The sequence below is a fragment of the Ammospiza caudacuta genome, chromosome 1, assembly GCF_027887145.1.
Source record: "Ammospiza caudacuta isolate bAmmCau1 chromosome 1, bAmmCau1.pri, whole genome shotgun sequence".
Taxonomy (NCBI): Eukaryota; Metazoa; Chordata; class Aves; order Passeriformes; family Passerellidae; genus Ammospiza; species Ammospiza caudacuta.
Window position 1 is genome coordinate 49979202 of NC_080593.1, and position 14152 is coordinate 49993353.

The 14152-nt window shown below is 36.9% G+C and overlaps 1 protein-coding gene across 17 annotated transcripts in view; it reads left to right on the plus strand.

Moving 5' to 3' along the window:
* The window catches only part of CLASP2 (cytoplasmic linker associated protein 2), a 145959-nt gene that overhangs the window by 79271 nt on the left and 52536 nt on the right, over window positions 1-14152 (plus strand). For all 17 annotated transcript variants that reach the window (XM_058800510.1, XM_058800532.1, XM_058800515.1 and 14 more), the window contains 9 exons: window positions 501-593; window positions 1242-1387; window positions 2807-2942; window positions 6035-6105; window positions 7840-7899; window positions 9023-9100; window positions 9649-9816; window positions 12412-12467; window positions 13550-13720. In XM_058800510.1, coding sequence (XP_058656493.1) covers window positions 501-593; window positions 1242-1387; window positions 2807-2942; window positions 6035-6105; window positions 7840-7899; window positions 9023-9100; window positions 9649-9816; window positions 12412-12467; window positions 13550-13720 — 979 coding nt within the window. The remainder of the gene's footprint in view (window positions 1-500; window positions 594-1241; window positions 1388-2806; window positions 2943-6034; window positions 6106-7839; window positions 7900-9022; window positions 9101-9648; window positions 9817-12411; window positions 12468-13549; window positions 13721-14152) is intronic.

The following is a 14152-nucleotide window of genomic DNA, read 5'->3' on the forward strand; positions in this document are numbered from 1 at the left end:
GCCCAGTTGGTTCCCCAGAGAGTCCCAGCTCCAAAAGAGTTGCAATGAATTAAGATGTTGGTTGAGTTTCATTATAAGAGTATGAAAATGAAACTGAGTTTCCATAGTATTGCAGCAGATTGTCTAAAACCTCTGCTCCTATTGAATTATTTATTTTTTAAAGTGGAGTTAATGAAATTGTGACTATGATTAGCTCATCATAAAGGTGAAAGGTGAAATCTTTGTGATCAGCTAAAAGGAAAGGAATATGCTGAAAGGAAAATGTTGCTTCTTCAGCCTTTTTTTCATGAATATTTATTATTCAGTGATATCCTTACAGTTTGGTCTTAAAATGCCTGTTTATAACTCTTACACAGATCTCTGGAACTTTGGGAGTAAGATTTGTGGGATTAGAATTGTATTTTCAGTCTTCTCAAGGTATTTTTCTTCATCACATTACCTAGGATATTAACAATAAAAACTTGCTGATTTTTTTTAAATTTTTATTTTTAATACTTCAGATTTATTCTAGTCGAGAACTTGAAGAAACGTTGAACAAAATCAGGGAAATTCTCTCAGATGACAAACATGATTGGGATCAGCGAACTAATGCAGTAAGCTTTTTATCTGATTTCAGGCTTGGGTGGGTGTATTTCATAAAGCACAGACAGACAGTATTTTAAAATGTTTTTTTTTTTCCTAAGGTCATTGCACTCCATGTAATAAAAGAATTTTTTATTTTAATTTTTACGTCTTAAATTTTCTGTACCAAGTAAGTTTGAGTGTTTTTTTAAAGTCTAAAACGCATTTTTGCTGACATTTAAGTGGAAGCTTTTCTAGAAGCCATCACAGATGTTGAAGTTTGGCATTTATGTAAAGTTGCATATTCTACAGGTTAACTGCTAGCATTAATATCTCTTGTGTGCAACTGTGAAAAGTTCCACTTACAGGGCTAAAATTTCTGTGTGTATGTACCATTTATATTTTTTAATCATGTTTATGGCATCTTAATGCTTATAAACAGGTATGTAAATGGAATTATGTGTTTGTGTATTTGTATTCTGGATTCTGCGATTATTTTTTTTTAACTCTAGAGCTTAATATAAATTTTTCACAGTTCTTTTCAATTATTGCCATGTATTTTGAAGATTTTGCTTTAAAGACATGCCAACATGTATTTTTGCATAGTGAAGCTGTTCGTTTTTCTTTTGTTTTGAAATGCACATTGGCAGTGTCCTTACCCTACTGTGTTGATTTTTTAGCTGAAGAAGGTTCGTTCCTTGCTCGTTGCTGGAGCTGCACAGTACGATGGGTTTTTCCAGCATTTGCGGCTCTTGGATGGTGCTTTCAAGCTGTCAGCCAAGGATCTCAGATCCCAGGTGGTGAGAGAAGCCTGCATCACTGTAGCGTAAGTACAGTCCTGTGCCTTTGGGCACCTTGCTAGATGCCACTGTGGGGTTGGCTTAGAGTGCTTTATCAGTGTCCCAGGTGAGGTTCTCTTGTTGGGCTGCTGTGCTCTGTGACTGATAGAGTCAAGTCAGGATCTGAAGCCACAGAGGAAAAGAAATGCTTAAAGGAATTTGTTCTCTGAGGGGATGCATGTAGCTGATAATCCTGTAACCAATTGTATGTGAATAACCAGTTACCACCAATTGCCAAGCCATCATTAGTGCAGGTTAATGCCAACTGCTGTGAATGATACTGGGGACTTATCTCAGGATCGCTTATGCTTGGGTGATTGGCGCAGCACTTCACTGGCACTGCTTGTAAAGACAATGTGAATAGCACTGTAGTGGTTTGAACACAGAGCATTTTGCTGAGGTAATACCTTTCAGGGAATCATGGATGGATTTGGCTTGGAAGGGACCTTAAAGGTCATCTAGTTCCAATCCTGTTGGCAGTGCAGGGACACCTTGCACAGGACCAGGTTGTTCAAAGCCCCACCCAGCCTAACCTTGAACACTTCCAGGGTTGTCTCTCTGGGCAAGAGACAGGTGATCATGATAATTTTAGAAGCTGTGGCTAAACTGAAATAAAATCTTCACCATTAGCATCTCATGGACTCCTTTAAATTCAAGGGCAAGGGGAAAACCAGAGTAGTGTTTCCCATTTCTGTGTTTTCCATGACTTTTTTTATCCTCTGGAAAGACATTGGTGTAACCACTGATTTTCAGTGGCCATCTGAAACAGGATCACCATGGAGTTCACCCTTGCTATTCTGGTCTCCTGTTTGAACAGACTGAGAGGAAATGCTGAAACATACAGCTGCCCTTTCCAAGGAAATTGAGACTTTGAGAAAATTGTAATAACCCTTCCTAACATGAAGTCAGGAGCAGTCTAAAAGTACTCTGCAAATATTCTCCTGCAGGCCTAACAACCTGGAATTTTCCTTGATCCCTAAAACATGGATATATTTGATGTGTCATTTGCTGCTGGCTACAAATCCTTTTTTATATAGTCTTACTGCACAAAAGAAGCATTTGTTGTCACCAGTGGACAGTTAAATTTCTGTGTGTGGCATGTGTTTTAATATTTGTTAAAACTGAAAACCTAACCTTTAAGAGGCAAGGGTGTGAAATCTTATGGTTGGCTGATTGTGGTGAGTTCAGTAGTTTTGCCTACATTCAAAAGGAAAAAAACCTCAATAATTTATTTAAAATTCTAGATTTATACATCTCAAAGTCTGTTAAAAAGCAGAAATACAGTGATACTTTATGTAGACGTGAAAATTTAGGCTTTCCAGTTGTAGTACTTGTTTTTTCATTATGAAGCAAAGTTATTAATGTTTTTTAAGACTAAGAAATTAATTTATGTTTCCTCTAAACAGCCACCTTTCAACTGTTCTGGGAAACAAGTTTGACCATGGCGCTGAAGCAATTGTGCCTACTCTTTTTAACCTGGTTCCCAACAGCGCCAAAGTGATGGCAACCTCTGGGTGTGCAGCCATCAGGTTCATCATTCGGGTAGGTGTTCTCACCTCGCCTGCTAGGAGTTTTCAGGTCGTGGCTGTTGGCAGAGATAACAACTGCACTGAAATACAGGTTTTTAAATAATTCTTTACCAGAGGAGTAATGTTTCTCATGGGTGGACAAATACTACATATCGTTGAAACCAATTGGCAGCATTGTCATCATAAAGATGGAAGAATAGGTGTGAACAGCTGCTGTTTTCATGTTTCTGGGATTTTTTTTGTAATGTGTTAATTGAAAAAAGACCAAGTGTGTTTCAAAGAGTAACTGCTTTTAACTGCCTTCTTGGAAAATACAAATTATGCTAGTAGCTAAGAAACTAGTGAGAATTTAAATAGTGCAAACAACAACGCAAGTTATTTCTTTCTACATATACGCTCCCCCCCAAAACAATTTGAAACCATGGAGTTAATGATAAAATGTTGAAGAGGCTCCACATACCTGGATCAGTTCAGAAAGCACGAGTTCATCAAAGAAAAGTCCAATAGAGACTTGAATTTTTAAATTCAAGAACTTTCTAAGCTGAGTTCCTGAAGCTATAGCCTATGGGACAGAGGAGTGCTCTATCCTAGCTGTTTTCTACTGAATGTTCTTTGAGCACCTACTGACTGGTGTCTCAGGCAGAATTTGGGACTTGGACTGCTACTTTTGTGTTTCACATAACGTGGGAGATTGCCTGTAGTTTCTACATTAGAAGTTGTGGTGTTCTTAATGCCAAGCACTTAGTGCAATTTACTGTGATCTCATCAGTGGTAATTTTAATTTTGTAAGTTGTTGGAAAACCTAAGAGGTTTCATGACTTTTGCCTTTTGTTGCCATCTTCAGAATGGTTCAGAATGTATATTGCTTTGTCTCTCTGTGTCTCTGAGAATGTGCTCTGAGACTTCTGCATGCATGACCTTTGCATCAGCACTTGGGCTAAGACAAAATCCCTTGGTATTTTTTCCCCAGACTCTTACACTCCACTGTGAGATGGCACAGACTTGAGAGGGAAGGAATACACCTTACACAGGATAATTAAAGTTGTAAGAGAATACCATTAGCAGTAGTGTAAGACAAGCTCAGGCATGTAAGAAATGATAAACATTCACCAATTGCATTAAATTGGCTTTATTGGTTTAGGTCATTTGAAGACAAGCTTACACATCAGCTATAGTTGCCCTGATTTTGTTTAAATTTCTGTTCTTAGCTGTGATTTAACATAATGGATTTGAAGCATAAAAACAAGAAAATCCTATCCACGGTGTTCAAATACCCAACCAATAAATGGCATGTGTGAGGTTTTTTAGCAGAAAATTCATATTTGAGAATTAAATATCAAAAAGAAGTGCAGCCCCCATGCCTGTTTGGGCTTCTGTCCTTTGGACTAAATGAGTATTGGTCAGGGGGTCTTTGATCAATTGAGTATCTAGAACCCAAGCTACTGCAGTTTTTGGAGTCAGTGTTTTACTCAAAAATTCCCAGCAGCACCCAGTGACAGCCAGTTGAGATCCTGGTGCTTTCCTTTGTAATTGCTCTAGAGTGAGTGCATTGAGACAGGGAGGCTGTATTATACCAGTGATCTTGAGGAGCTTCATCTCATCTTTGTGCCTTCATTGGATTTCGTATTTCTTCTCCAGGAAGTTCTTACAGTGCAGTCTGATTTCTCTTTCTTGACTCTTATACATCAGGAAGGCAATTAAAATAACGGTGGGGGGGGGAAGGGAATCATGGAGAGGATGGCATGATGGCAGAAATCTGTCTCAGAAGGAGGTGGGATTCAGGTTTGTCAACTGATCTTCAAGGTGGTTTGCAAGGAAGCATGTATCATTACATCCTCAAAGGAGCAGAAGATGAAGTATGACATGTTAAAAACAGAATTAAAGCAAGCCTGAGGCTTTGATTCCTTTGCAAAATACTTTCTAGAAATTACAACATTGATAGCTCCAAGTAACTTGAATTTACAGGTTTCTCCATCTGTAGAAAATTATTTTTACTCCTGATTTGCTCATTGTCCCTTTCTGGAAGTCATATGCCTCTTTTCAATCTATACAAAACACAAACAAACCGCCTAAAACTGTGTTTAAAGTATATCAGGACAAACAAATATAACTGCTAGGCTCTTCCAGAATTTTTGATTAATTTCTTCCTAATCCTAAAATTGGCAGTACTCTGTGAGCTGATGATTATCTCTGATTTTTTTTGTGATTTGTGTGTTTATATACTGCAGCTGTGATACATGAGAGAGTTTAAATTCTTCAGTACTGTACTTCTGAAGATCTTGGATTTTTTTAAATTAGCCTACTCTTTCACACTGTATTGGGGACTGTTTACTGTAGGTATTTAATCAAGAAAGGACTAAAGAAATTAACTGAGAATAGATTTGTTGAACTACATTACTCTTACTTGAAATTAAAATGGTAATGCTTTGTGTCTGCAACTAGTTAAGAAAAGCTGAAGTAAGACAGCTTTAATTCTGAATTCTGTAATGCATTTGGATTGAATATAGTTTATCTTATGCATAGTTTAATAGTTTTCTTCTCCCATCAGGTGTTTCCATATAGATTATCGATATAGGTTTGCTTATATGTCAATGCTTTTATTACTTTATTGACATATTTTGCATTAAAGGACATTTGATCCTTGTGGTACTCATCATACTGATCCTTGTAAGAATGCCTATATTTTCATATTCATTGATTCACTTTTTGCTCTATAACCCTAACTTTTAAGACAGCTATGTCTGTTACTTTTTTTTCCCTGTGGCAAAACTAAAATAGCATCAGCTTTCAACTCCTCTGAGGAGACAGCTACATTTGAACTTCTTATATTACTTTTGACAGCAAAGTATTGCATATCATGATGTTATTGTTGATGGCACTGGAAGTGGTTTTTGCTTGACCTTTTGGAAGAAAATAGCTTTCTTTCAATTGACATGCTAACAGCAGTCTTTCATTTAACAGTATTCTATGATTTAGTTTTGGTAAGCAGTTTAAATGATTGCAGTTTTTATTATGGTGTTAATTCTGTTTGAATTAATAAGTACAGTACAAATTCAGGATTCAGGAATGCTTTTCTCATTAACTGCTGTGTCTTTTTTTTGGCAGCATACTCATGTGCCACGACTCATACCTTTAATAACAAGCAACTGTACCTCAAAATCAGTTGCAGTTAGAAGGTGAGTACATTATAAATGAAAATTACCAAAGCTGTTACTTTTTAAAATATGATTATCATATGTTGAAAATTAACAAATTAGAAGACTTGTGACCATAAATGCTGAACACACAAAACTGTCAGCCAGTAAACTGCAAACTGCAAAATTTAATTTCAGCCTTGAGACAGTGGCAGCTACCTTAGGACACAGAGCATCCATGTGTTGTGGTGTTCAGCATCTCAGCTACATCTCCAGCATGTTGCTTTCTCTGAGAACATGATGCTTGAACACGTGGGTTGGCTCTTAAAAAATGATTTTTTTTTTTGACAGTGTCATTTTCTGCACCAAATCACACAAAAGCAGTTAATGCTGTTTCAGGACTGACACTAGTCCTGAAAGCAATGTCACTGTGTGTATGCAAGGAACAACTTGAGCATCTGAATTACTTTCTTTGAGTCTAAGCTGCTTTTGCATCCAGAGCAAGTGTTACCTCAACCCAGCTTGTACTGACCTGCCACAGTTTCTGGTTTGACTGCTGAACAGTTCACAGGGCTTCAGTGCCTCCACATGCTGTGCCTTTACTGAGGAACATCAGACTGTAGGTGGCTTTGGTGCTGCAGTTCACAATCTAGTGAGCATCACTGAAGGCGTTGTCTCCATACTGCTCTCATTCTTTTGGAAGGACAGCAAAACACTACATCATTTGTAATAGTGACAAGCATTGCAGGGTTTCTTGCCATGCCTTGCAGATGCCCAAAGGATTTGGGCAGAATAAAACCAAATTTGTCCCTCCAGAACAAGTAAAAAATGCTGAATAACCAGAAAAAGAGATTGTTTCAGTCTGTCAGGTACACTTTATGTTTGAAAATTATCTACACCTCCTTAATCTGTGTCAGTTTGATTTTTCCTCAGGATCTAGCTTCAGACATAGTTTTTGAAAGTATGCCTTTTGATAATGGCAGTTGGCTAATTGTCAAGATTCCCAAATTAATAATGAATACATTTAGATATCTTCATTAGCACAGTGCCAGAAAATCTTTTGCAGTGCTTTCTATATGCAGAGCCCTCTGCTAATTGTCTCATGTTTTCCTTTATGCTACCTACTTAGTAGTGACAGTTGGAAGGTTGGGAATAGTGTTTTGGACAGAAGTATACTGCCATAGAAATCCTGTATTGTTTCTTTGATACTTTTATGTTATTATTAATATTCTAAAATTATTATCAATAGATTTAAATTAAATTTAGGTATTATATAATGTACAATATATAATTATATATTAATATAACATATTATTTTTAATAATATAAAATATACTAATTATAATTATTATTAATGTTTAAATTAAAATTTTATATTAATAATTACTAATATTTTATGAGGTTTTAATGTTGTTATTTTTTATGTTAGGATTTTATACTCTGTACAATTTTTTCAACTTCATTAATTTATGTCTGTTATTTTGGGACTAATACAGTTAACATGGGGTATGTGTAATAACATGACTTGAACAGCACATTGTTAATTGAACCATGTCTGTTATTTTGAAGTTTAAAATTAGTTAGCGTGCATGTTTGCTTAATATAGAGAATATTTTAACTTTCCAGTAAGGTGACCAATGCCCTTATTTGACAGATAAAGGTATTTTATTTTATTTTATTTATTTCCTTCAGGGGGAAAGAGTAAAGTTGGTGTTTCTTCCACGAGCACATTAGAGAAATGAGTATTTAATTATGACTTTGGTTCTGTGTTTCTAGGCGCTCCTTTGAATTTTTAGACCTGTTATTACAAGAGTGGCAAACACATTCACTGGAAAGGTATGGGCCAGTATACTTTTTCCCCTAAAATAAACTGCTAATGTAATTTAAGACAGAAATATTGTCGTTGAATCCTTTAATTGGATTATGTTGTTCAGTGTTGGCCAGCCTTTCTGGCATAGACAGCCTTTCTAGCACAGCAGGTCATGTGGCTCATTCAGGTGCCAGGGGGAAGGAGAGCTGTATGTTCCAGCCTTGGCTTCCTGTGGCCTCCTCTCCTTACCCTCTGCCTCTGCCATCCTGCCTGTGAGCAATGCATATACAGGTAAGCAGCTGTCTTTTCTCCTGGCAGGGGGAAATCTGTGTGTTTGCTGTGAAAGAGGGCAAGTGGGCTTAGGCTGGAGGACTTTTTGTGCTAATGAGTAAGGGCATGTTGTGGCTTCTCCAGATAGATGGGAAAACTGTGCATGCATCAGTTCTGCAGGTTGGTCACTTTAAACACAGGATAGGAGCAAAGAGAATAAAGGGCATCCAGAACTGACTCTGAAGAATTCATCCAGCTCATTCCAGTCACATTGCTGCTTCCCCAGGGTGCTCCTGACAAGGAGAGTAATGGAGAAATCATTTATGCCAAAGTGTCTAAAAAAACCCATAAAACCCACCACCTCTCCCCCAACCCCCAAATAACAAACTTCCCACCCAAAACTTACCTTGAATTAAAACTTTTGTCTTCACAAGTTTGTGTTCTGATGGGTACTTTGCTGTTCATTGAACTTGTATTTAGGTTTATAACTCATATGCCAAAAGCTTTCCAAGCTGTAAGAAAACTTATGGTCTTAATTTTTCCCCTTTTCCTACTATTAATATAACAGTGGAAATAGCTTTTCCATTTCAGGAAGGCAGATGTCTTATAAAAGGTATTTTTAAATAACTTTTTAAGTGTGATAGGTGGGTGTATGTCAGAAGTAGATTAAAATCCTTTTAGATTGAAGGAGTAAGCTGACCTAAACCTTTACAGAAGGTACAGTTATGTCATCAGTGTGCTTAAGTGTTTGTTTACTGCATATTTTGGAAAGAACTAGTATTGCAGCCGTTTTTTACTTGGTGAAATGTTAATTGAAGTGTAAAGCTACTTCTTAGAATTTGGAGTAGCAAAATAGCATGAAGAATGTCTTTCTTCTAGGCATGCAGCTGTCTTGGTTGAAACAATCAAGAAGGGTATTCATGATGCTGATGCAGAAGCAAGAGTGGAGGCAAGAAAGTGAGTTTTGATTCATTTTGCTCTGAAAAATTGCGTGTGCTAAATGAGTGATAGAAGGCTCTAATCCAAGGTGAGCTGCTATCCATGGCTGAAGAAGATAAAAACAAGTTTGTTTGAAAACACATGTTTCTGTCCTGAATTGCTACCCAGTTTCTTTGGCAAAAGACATTCTCAAAGCCAAGTCAGTCAATGCAGTTGTGCAGCATTGATGATTCCACTGAAAGAAGAATTGGAAAGGTTGATATTGCTGCATAATCATTCTGCTCCCGTTAATTAAGTCTTTAAACAACTGCAGCACTTTGAGAAGGCTAGAAAACAATTCCTTTTGCTTCCCCACACAACTGGTGAGTGAATGTGAGACATTCAGATGATAGACTTCAGTTATTTTGAAAAGATTAATTCAGTCCATGCAGCTGACTTGATGAGCATTGCTCATACTCTCAGTTCCTTTCACTCCCATCCATGGTTCATTTTGTAATCTTTACTTCCTGACTCCACCCTTTAAAGAAAATACTGAGCATTTACATGTGGTTATTCTTTTTTTGCAGGGCTTATCTGGGTCTTAGAAATCACTTTCCTAGTGAAGCTGAGACTCTGTACAATTCTCTGGAGCCACCCTATCAAAGAAGCCTTCAGACTTACTTGAAGAATTCTGGCAGTATAGCATCTCTCCCTCAGTCAGACAGGTCATCCTCCAGCTCACAGGAGAGCCTCAAGTAAGGGTCACTTCTGAGCCAAGAAACAAATGCAGTTTCTCAAAAGCAAATTATCCAGATTCCTGTTGAGTACAGAAAAGCTGCAGTTTTATTTTGTGACTTCTAATTTTTTTAATAAAAATTTCTTCTCCCGTGTTTTGCTAAGTGACAGCATTACCCCAGCAAGGTGCAAAGTACAGACAGTCTTTAACTGGATATTAGGATGCTGTATTCATACATTCATTCCTTAACAGCTGCTTTAAACACCAAAATATCTTCCAGTTCATATTGATGTCCAGCATTCTGATGTGCTGAATAGGTCTAGGAAAGCTATAATGGTGTAATTCCTTTATCATCTTTTTTCCCTGGCAAGCATGAAAACGGAACATCAGCAATGAGATTTGTTGGAGATTGGTTTGGGCTTTTTTTTCCTATCTTCACAGTATTGAATATGTATTAGCAGTATTTCATAGCTCTGCCACTTACTACAGGGTGGGTCTGTGGTGCAGTGATGTATTAAAATGCATAGGTAATCTTGAGCTGAAAAAATTGAAGTTTTCTTAGGTACCAATAGTAAAAGAAATCTACAGGCTTTTTAGCAGAAATGTGAAGTAGCAGTAGAAGTAGTATGTGGTGATTTTTGCCTTTAAATGCTAGAAAGCTTCCTCAAAGTATTTTAACCTTTTAATATTTCAGATCTTCATTATCAAAGCCTGAGAGCTTGTCTGCTCACTTGTTACTTGAAGGCAAAGACTGCTTCTCACATATTGGAATTCGCCTTTTTTATTGGCTAATGCCTTAAATATCAGAGATTTACCTTATTATTCCTGTGATTCTTGTAATTATAAAAAAATCATTTAAAATAGTTGTCTGTGATGCGAGCAATTGCCAGCACTTCATTTTCCACAAATGTTTATTCAGAGATTAAATATTTTTGTTTAAATTAATCTCTGTTCCCCATCTGAAAATAAAAGTGCTGTTAATGAGTTACTGGTAATATACTGTTAAAAACTAAATTACAGGGAAATTAGAATCTTAAAATAATCGTAAATCTTCAAATATTGTTTCCCATGTTGCAAGATGTGTAAGTGCTACAGTACAGGAAGTTAGGGGTAAAATAAGAAATGAACAGTAGAGGTGATTATATTGGAATTTAATGAAATTTTAATTGATTTATTACAAACTTTGCATTCAGATGGATGTTTGTTACCCAAAATTTTATTTCTGGCTTTTAGTATAGTGAATGCTGAATTCCCCTTGTATAGGCTAAATTAGGAAATACGGGTATGATTTCCTAGAAGTCAGAGCCTCTGTGATTTTTGACCTTCTGAACTTACGTCTCCTAGAGATCATTAATCCAGAATTGTTTAAGAGAAGATAGAAGAATGAGAGAGAAATGTAGTGACTTCTGTGTACCTATATGAAACTGTTTACATAAAATGTCAATTGCAATAGATTGTGGCAGTTGTCTGGGATTTCTGTTTGGAGCAAGTTGTAAGGTCAGGAGCTCTACTTCAGCCTCCTTACCTTACTTGAGGCAAAGTACCTTCAAAACATTAGTTAGTCATGTCAGAAAAGCAGGTTTATTCAGAGCAAGCTGCAAACACATATTCTTCTGTGAGGATTTAGGTTATGGTGCTGACCTTTATATTACTGCTGAGCTAATAACTGGGATAAATCCACAGAATGAGGCATCTCTTTTCTTTCTGCTTTTAGGTTTAAAATTAAAGGGATTATTTTTACTAAAGCTGAGACACTGACTCAGCTTGAAATTTGACTGTTGATGAAATACTCAGCTATTTCATCAAATACAAACTTTCCCCATCAGATATTTAACCAATGAATATTAACCAATGAATATGCTATTACCTTTTCTTCTACCAGTCCTTTTCATTTCCCTGGTGTCTCCAGCTGCATTTTACTGTACCAAACAGGCCAAAGGATGGGCTCACAATTAACCTTGATTAGACTGGAAGATTGTGCTTCAGTAACTACTCATTTTTGCAGTGGGAATGAAATGAAGACAAAACATAGAAGAAAAGACATGAGATTTTTCTCCTTTTTTAAGATATGGGAGCCTCTACATTCCAACAGGGGAAATGGAATCTAGCTGCTTGGAGGCATTAGCATTTCCTTTTTTAATTTATAACTTGATTCTTGGGACATCTGGGACTGGGGGAGTCTTATGAGTTGGACACCTGTTTTTCTTGTTACTGCAGACACCACTTCACATAGTCTTTCATAAATAAAGGTTTTTGGGTAGCTCCCACTGTTCTTGTTTGATGGCTGATGTGTAAGATCAGCCCTGTGTTTAAAACCTTGTACTGACCACCTTAAATTTTTCTGTGACCTAGTCTAGAATGCCTGAACTTTGTTAGCAAATGTGCCTGTCAGTAGCTGAAGGATTAGTGCTTTGTGATAAGGATGTAGTTTTATAAAATGTAAGGGAAAAGATAATTCTGGTTTTCTTATCATTTTCTGTTTAGAGTATTTATCTAAAAATATGCTGAGAAGGTTGAAGGGGGAGAAAAGAACAGAAATTTTTTTTTCCTCTCTTTTATTTTTTACTTTTGCATCTGATACATGAGACTTACTGGATTTATTGACTTTTTTCAGTCGGCCTCTGTCATCTAAATGGTCTGCAGCCAGCCCAGCAAGTCTTGCAGGCAGAGGTAAGGTGGTGGTAATATTGTGTAGTGCATAGTTCTTCATGTTGTTTGAATTAAAAGTTCTATAATGTAGCTTAAAAATTGACTATCAGCATTTACCCTGTTTCCAAGATAAATAATGGTATTTCTCATTTTATGTAGTTTCAGTTGTTTCAATTATAAGACACAACTCTTTATGAATTTTGAATTAATTGATCCTCTGTCCTGGAGTTTTGTCATGGAACAGTCATTCTCAAAGAAACAAAATATTATTCTTTGGTCTGTTCATGGTTAGGCTTATGGCAATTAGAAATTAAAGACTCACTGTCTCTTTGATCTGTTCCCATGTAGCTCTTGCTCTTTGTAAATACATATATAAAGAACAGCAGCCAAATGGCATATTTGTAATTCAAAGAGTTTAATTATGTGTTTAGTTTTTGGGATTTAATAACTTCAATGTCTTTTCCCATAATGTCGTAGTAACTCTTTGAGAGTAAATCATTAAGGAGCTTTTTACAAATGGACTGTAATGAAGAATGGATACTGAAACTGATAAGGGGAGTCAAGTTTAGAAGACCTAAAACAGTGGTTAAAATTAAGTAAATAGTTAAAATTCAGTAAATAATAGGAAGTGAATATGAAAATACTAAAGATTAGACTCTCAAACATTTCAGAATACGCATTCAGCTCACCTTAGCTGAAGTGTGGGAATATTGTTCATCCTTCAGTATCTCAAGGAAGGATGTGAATTTTCTTACATATGTGAATCATTCAGTAACATAATAAATCACACGAAGGTTCAGAATTATGTCATTTGTGCTGGGGTGGGAAGAGACAGTTTGCATTAAATAATGCTAAAATTTCATGCTGAATGAAGATAAATACTACTGACACACAAACTCTTTCTATATGCAATTCATAGCAAGACCAGATCTGGTTTGCTTTTTAATCTCAGTAATTCTTGGTTTAATACTAGTTTAACCTTTTTTACATTGTTTTTGTGCTTTTTTACAAGCATGGTGCAGTAGTAGATGATGTTACCCTCTTAAATATCATTTATTTTATTCAATATCAACTCATTTTTTTTTCTTCTCCTTTTCTGGTAGTTCCAGGCAGCAGCAAGGGCGTCCCCAGCCCGGGCACCCTGCAGAGGTCCCGCAGTGACATCGACGTGAACGCTGCGGCGGGTGCCAAGGCCCGCCATGCTGCTGGGCAGGCAGCTGGAGCTGGGCGCCTCTCAGCAGCCGGGCTGCCCCCGGGCTCCTACGCCTCCCTAGGTAAGGGGAGCACCTCTGCTCTGCTGCTCTCAGAGGTCTTTGGGATTTTCTTGATCAAAAAGTTACAGTGCAATACTCCTGTGCTTGAAAAGCAGTCGTTGTTGTTAGTAGCACTGGAGTGTGGCAAAAGAGCAGGTGTTCTGAAGTAAGTCGCAAACTTTCCTACGTGCTTTATTTTTCTTGTGCTGGAAGAATGCCAGTGCAAAGAGTGTGTCCATACTATGATCTCTGAATGTCTTAATCTAGAATTAATGTTAAGTGTTGGAAGGAGTGGTATCTGTACTTAACAGCACATGGTGATCATGCCTTTTTTTGTTTGTAAAATGAGTGTGAGAGCTCTTGATTTTCCATATTTCTCAGCTGTTCAGATATTCTGCAAGAGTGCTAATGAAATACCCTGGCAGTCAGAGGTGGCTTCTTCATGAAATAGGG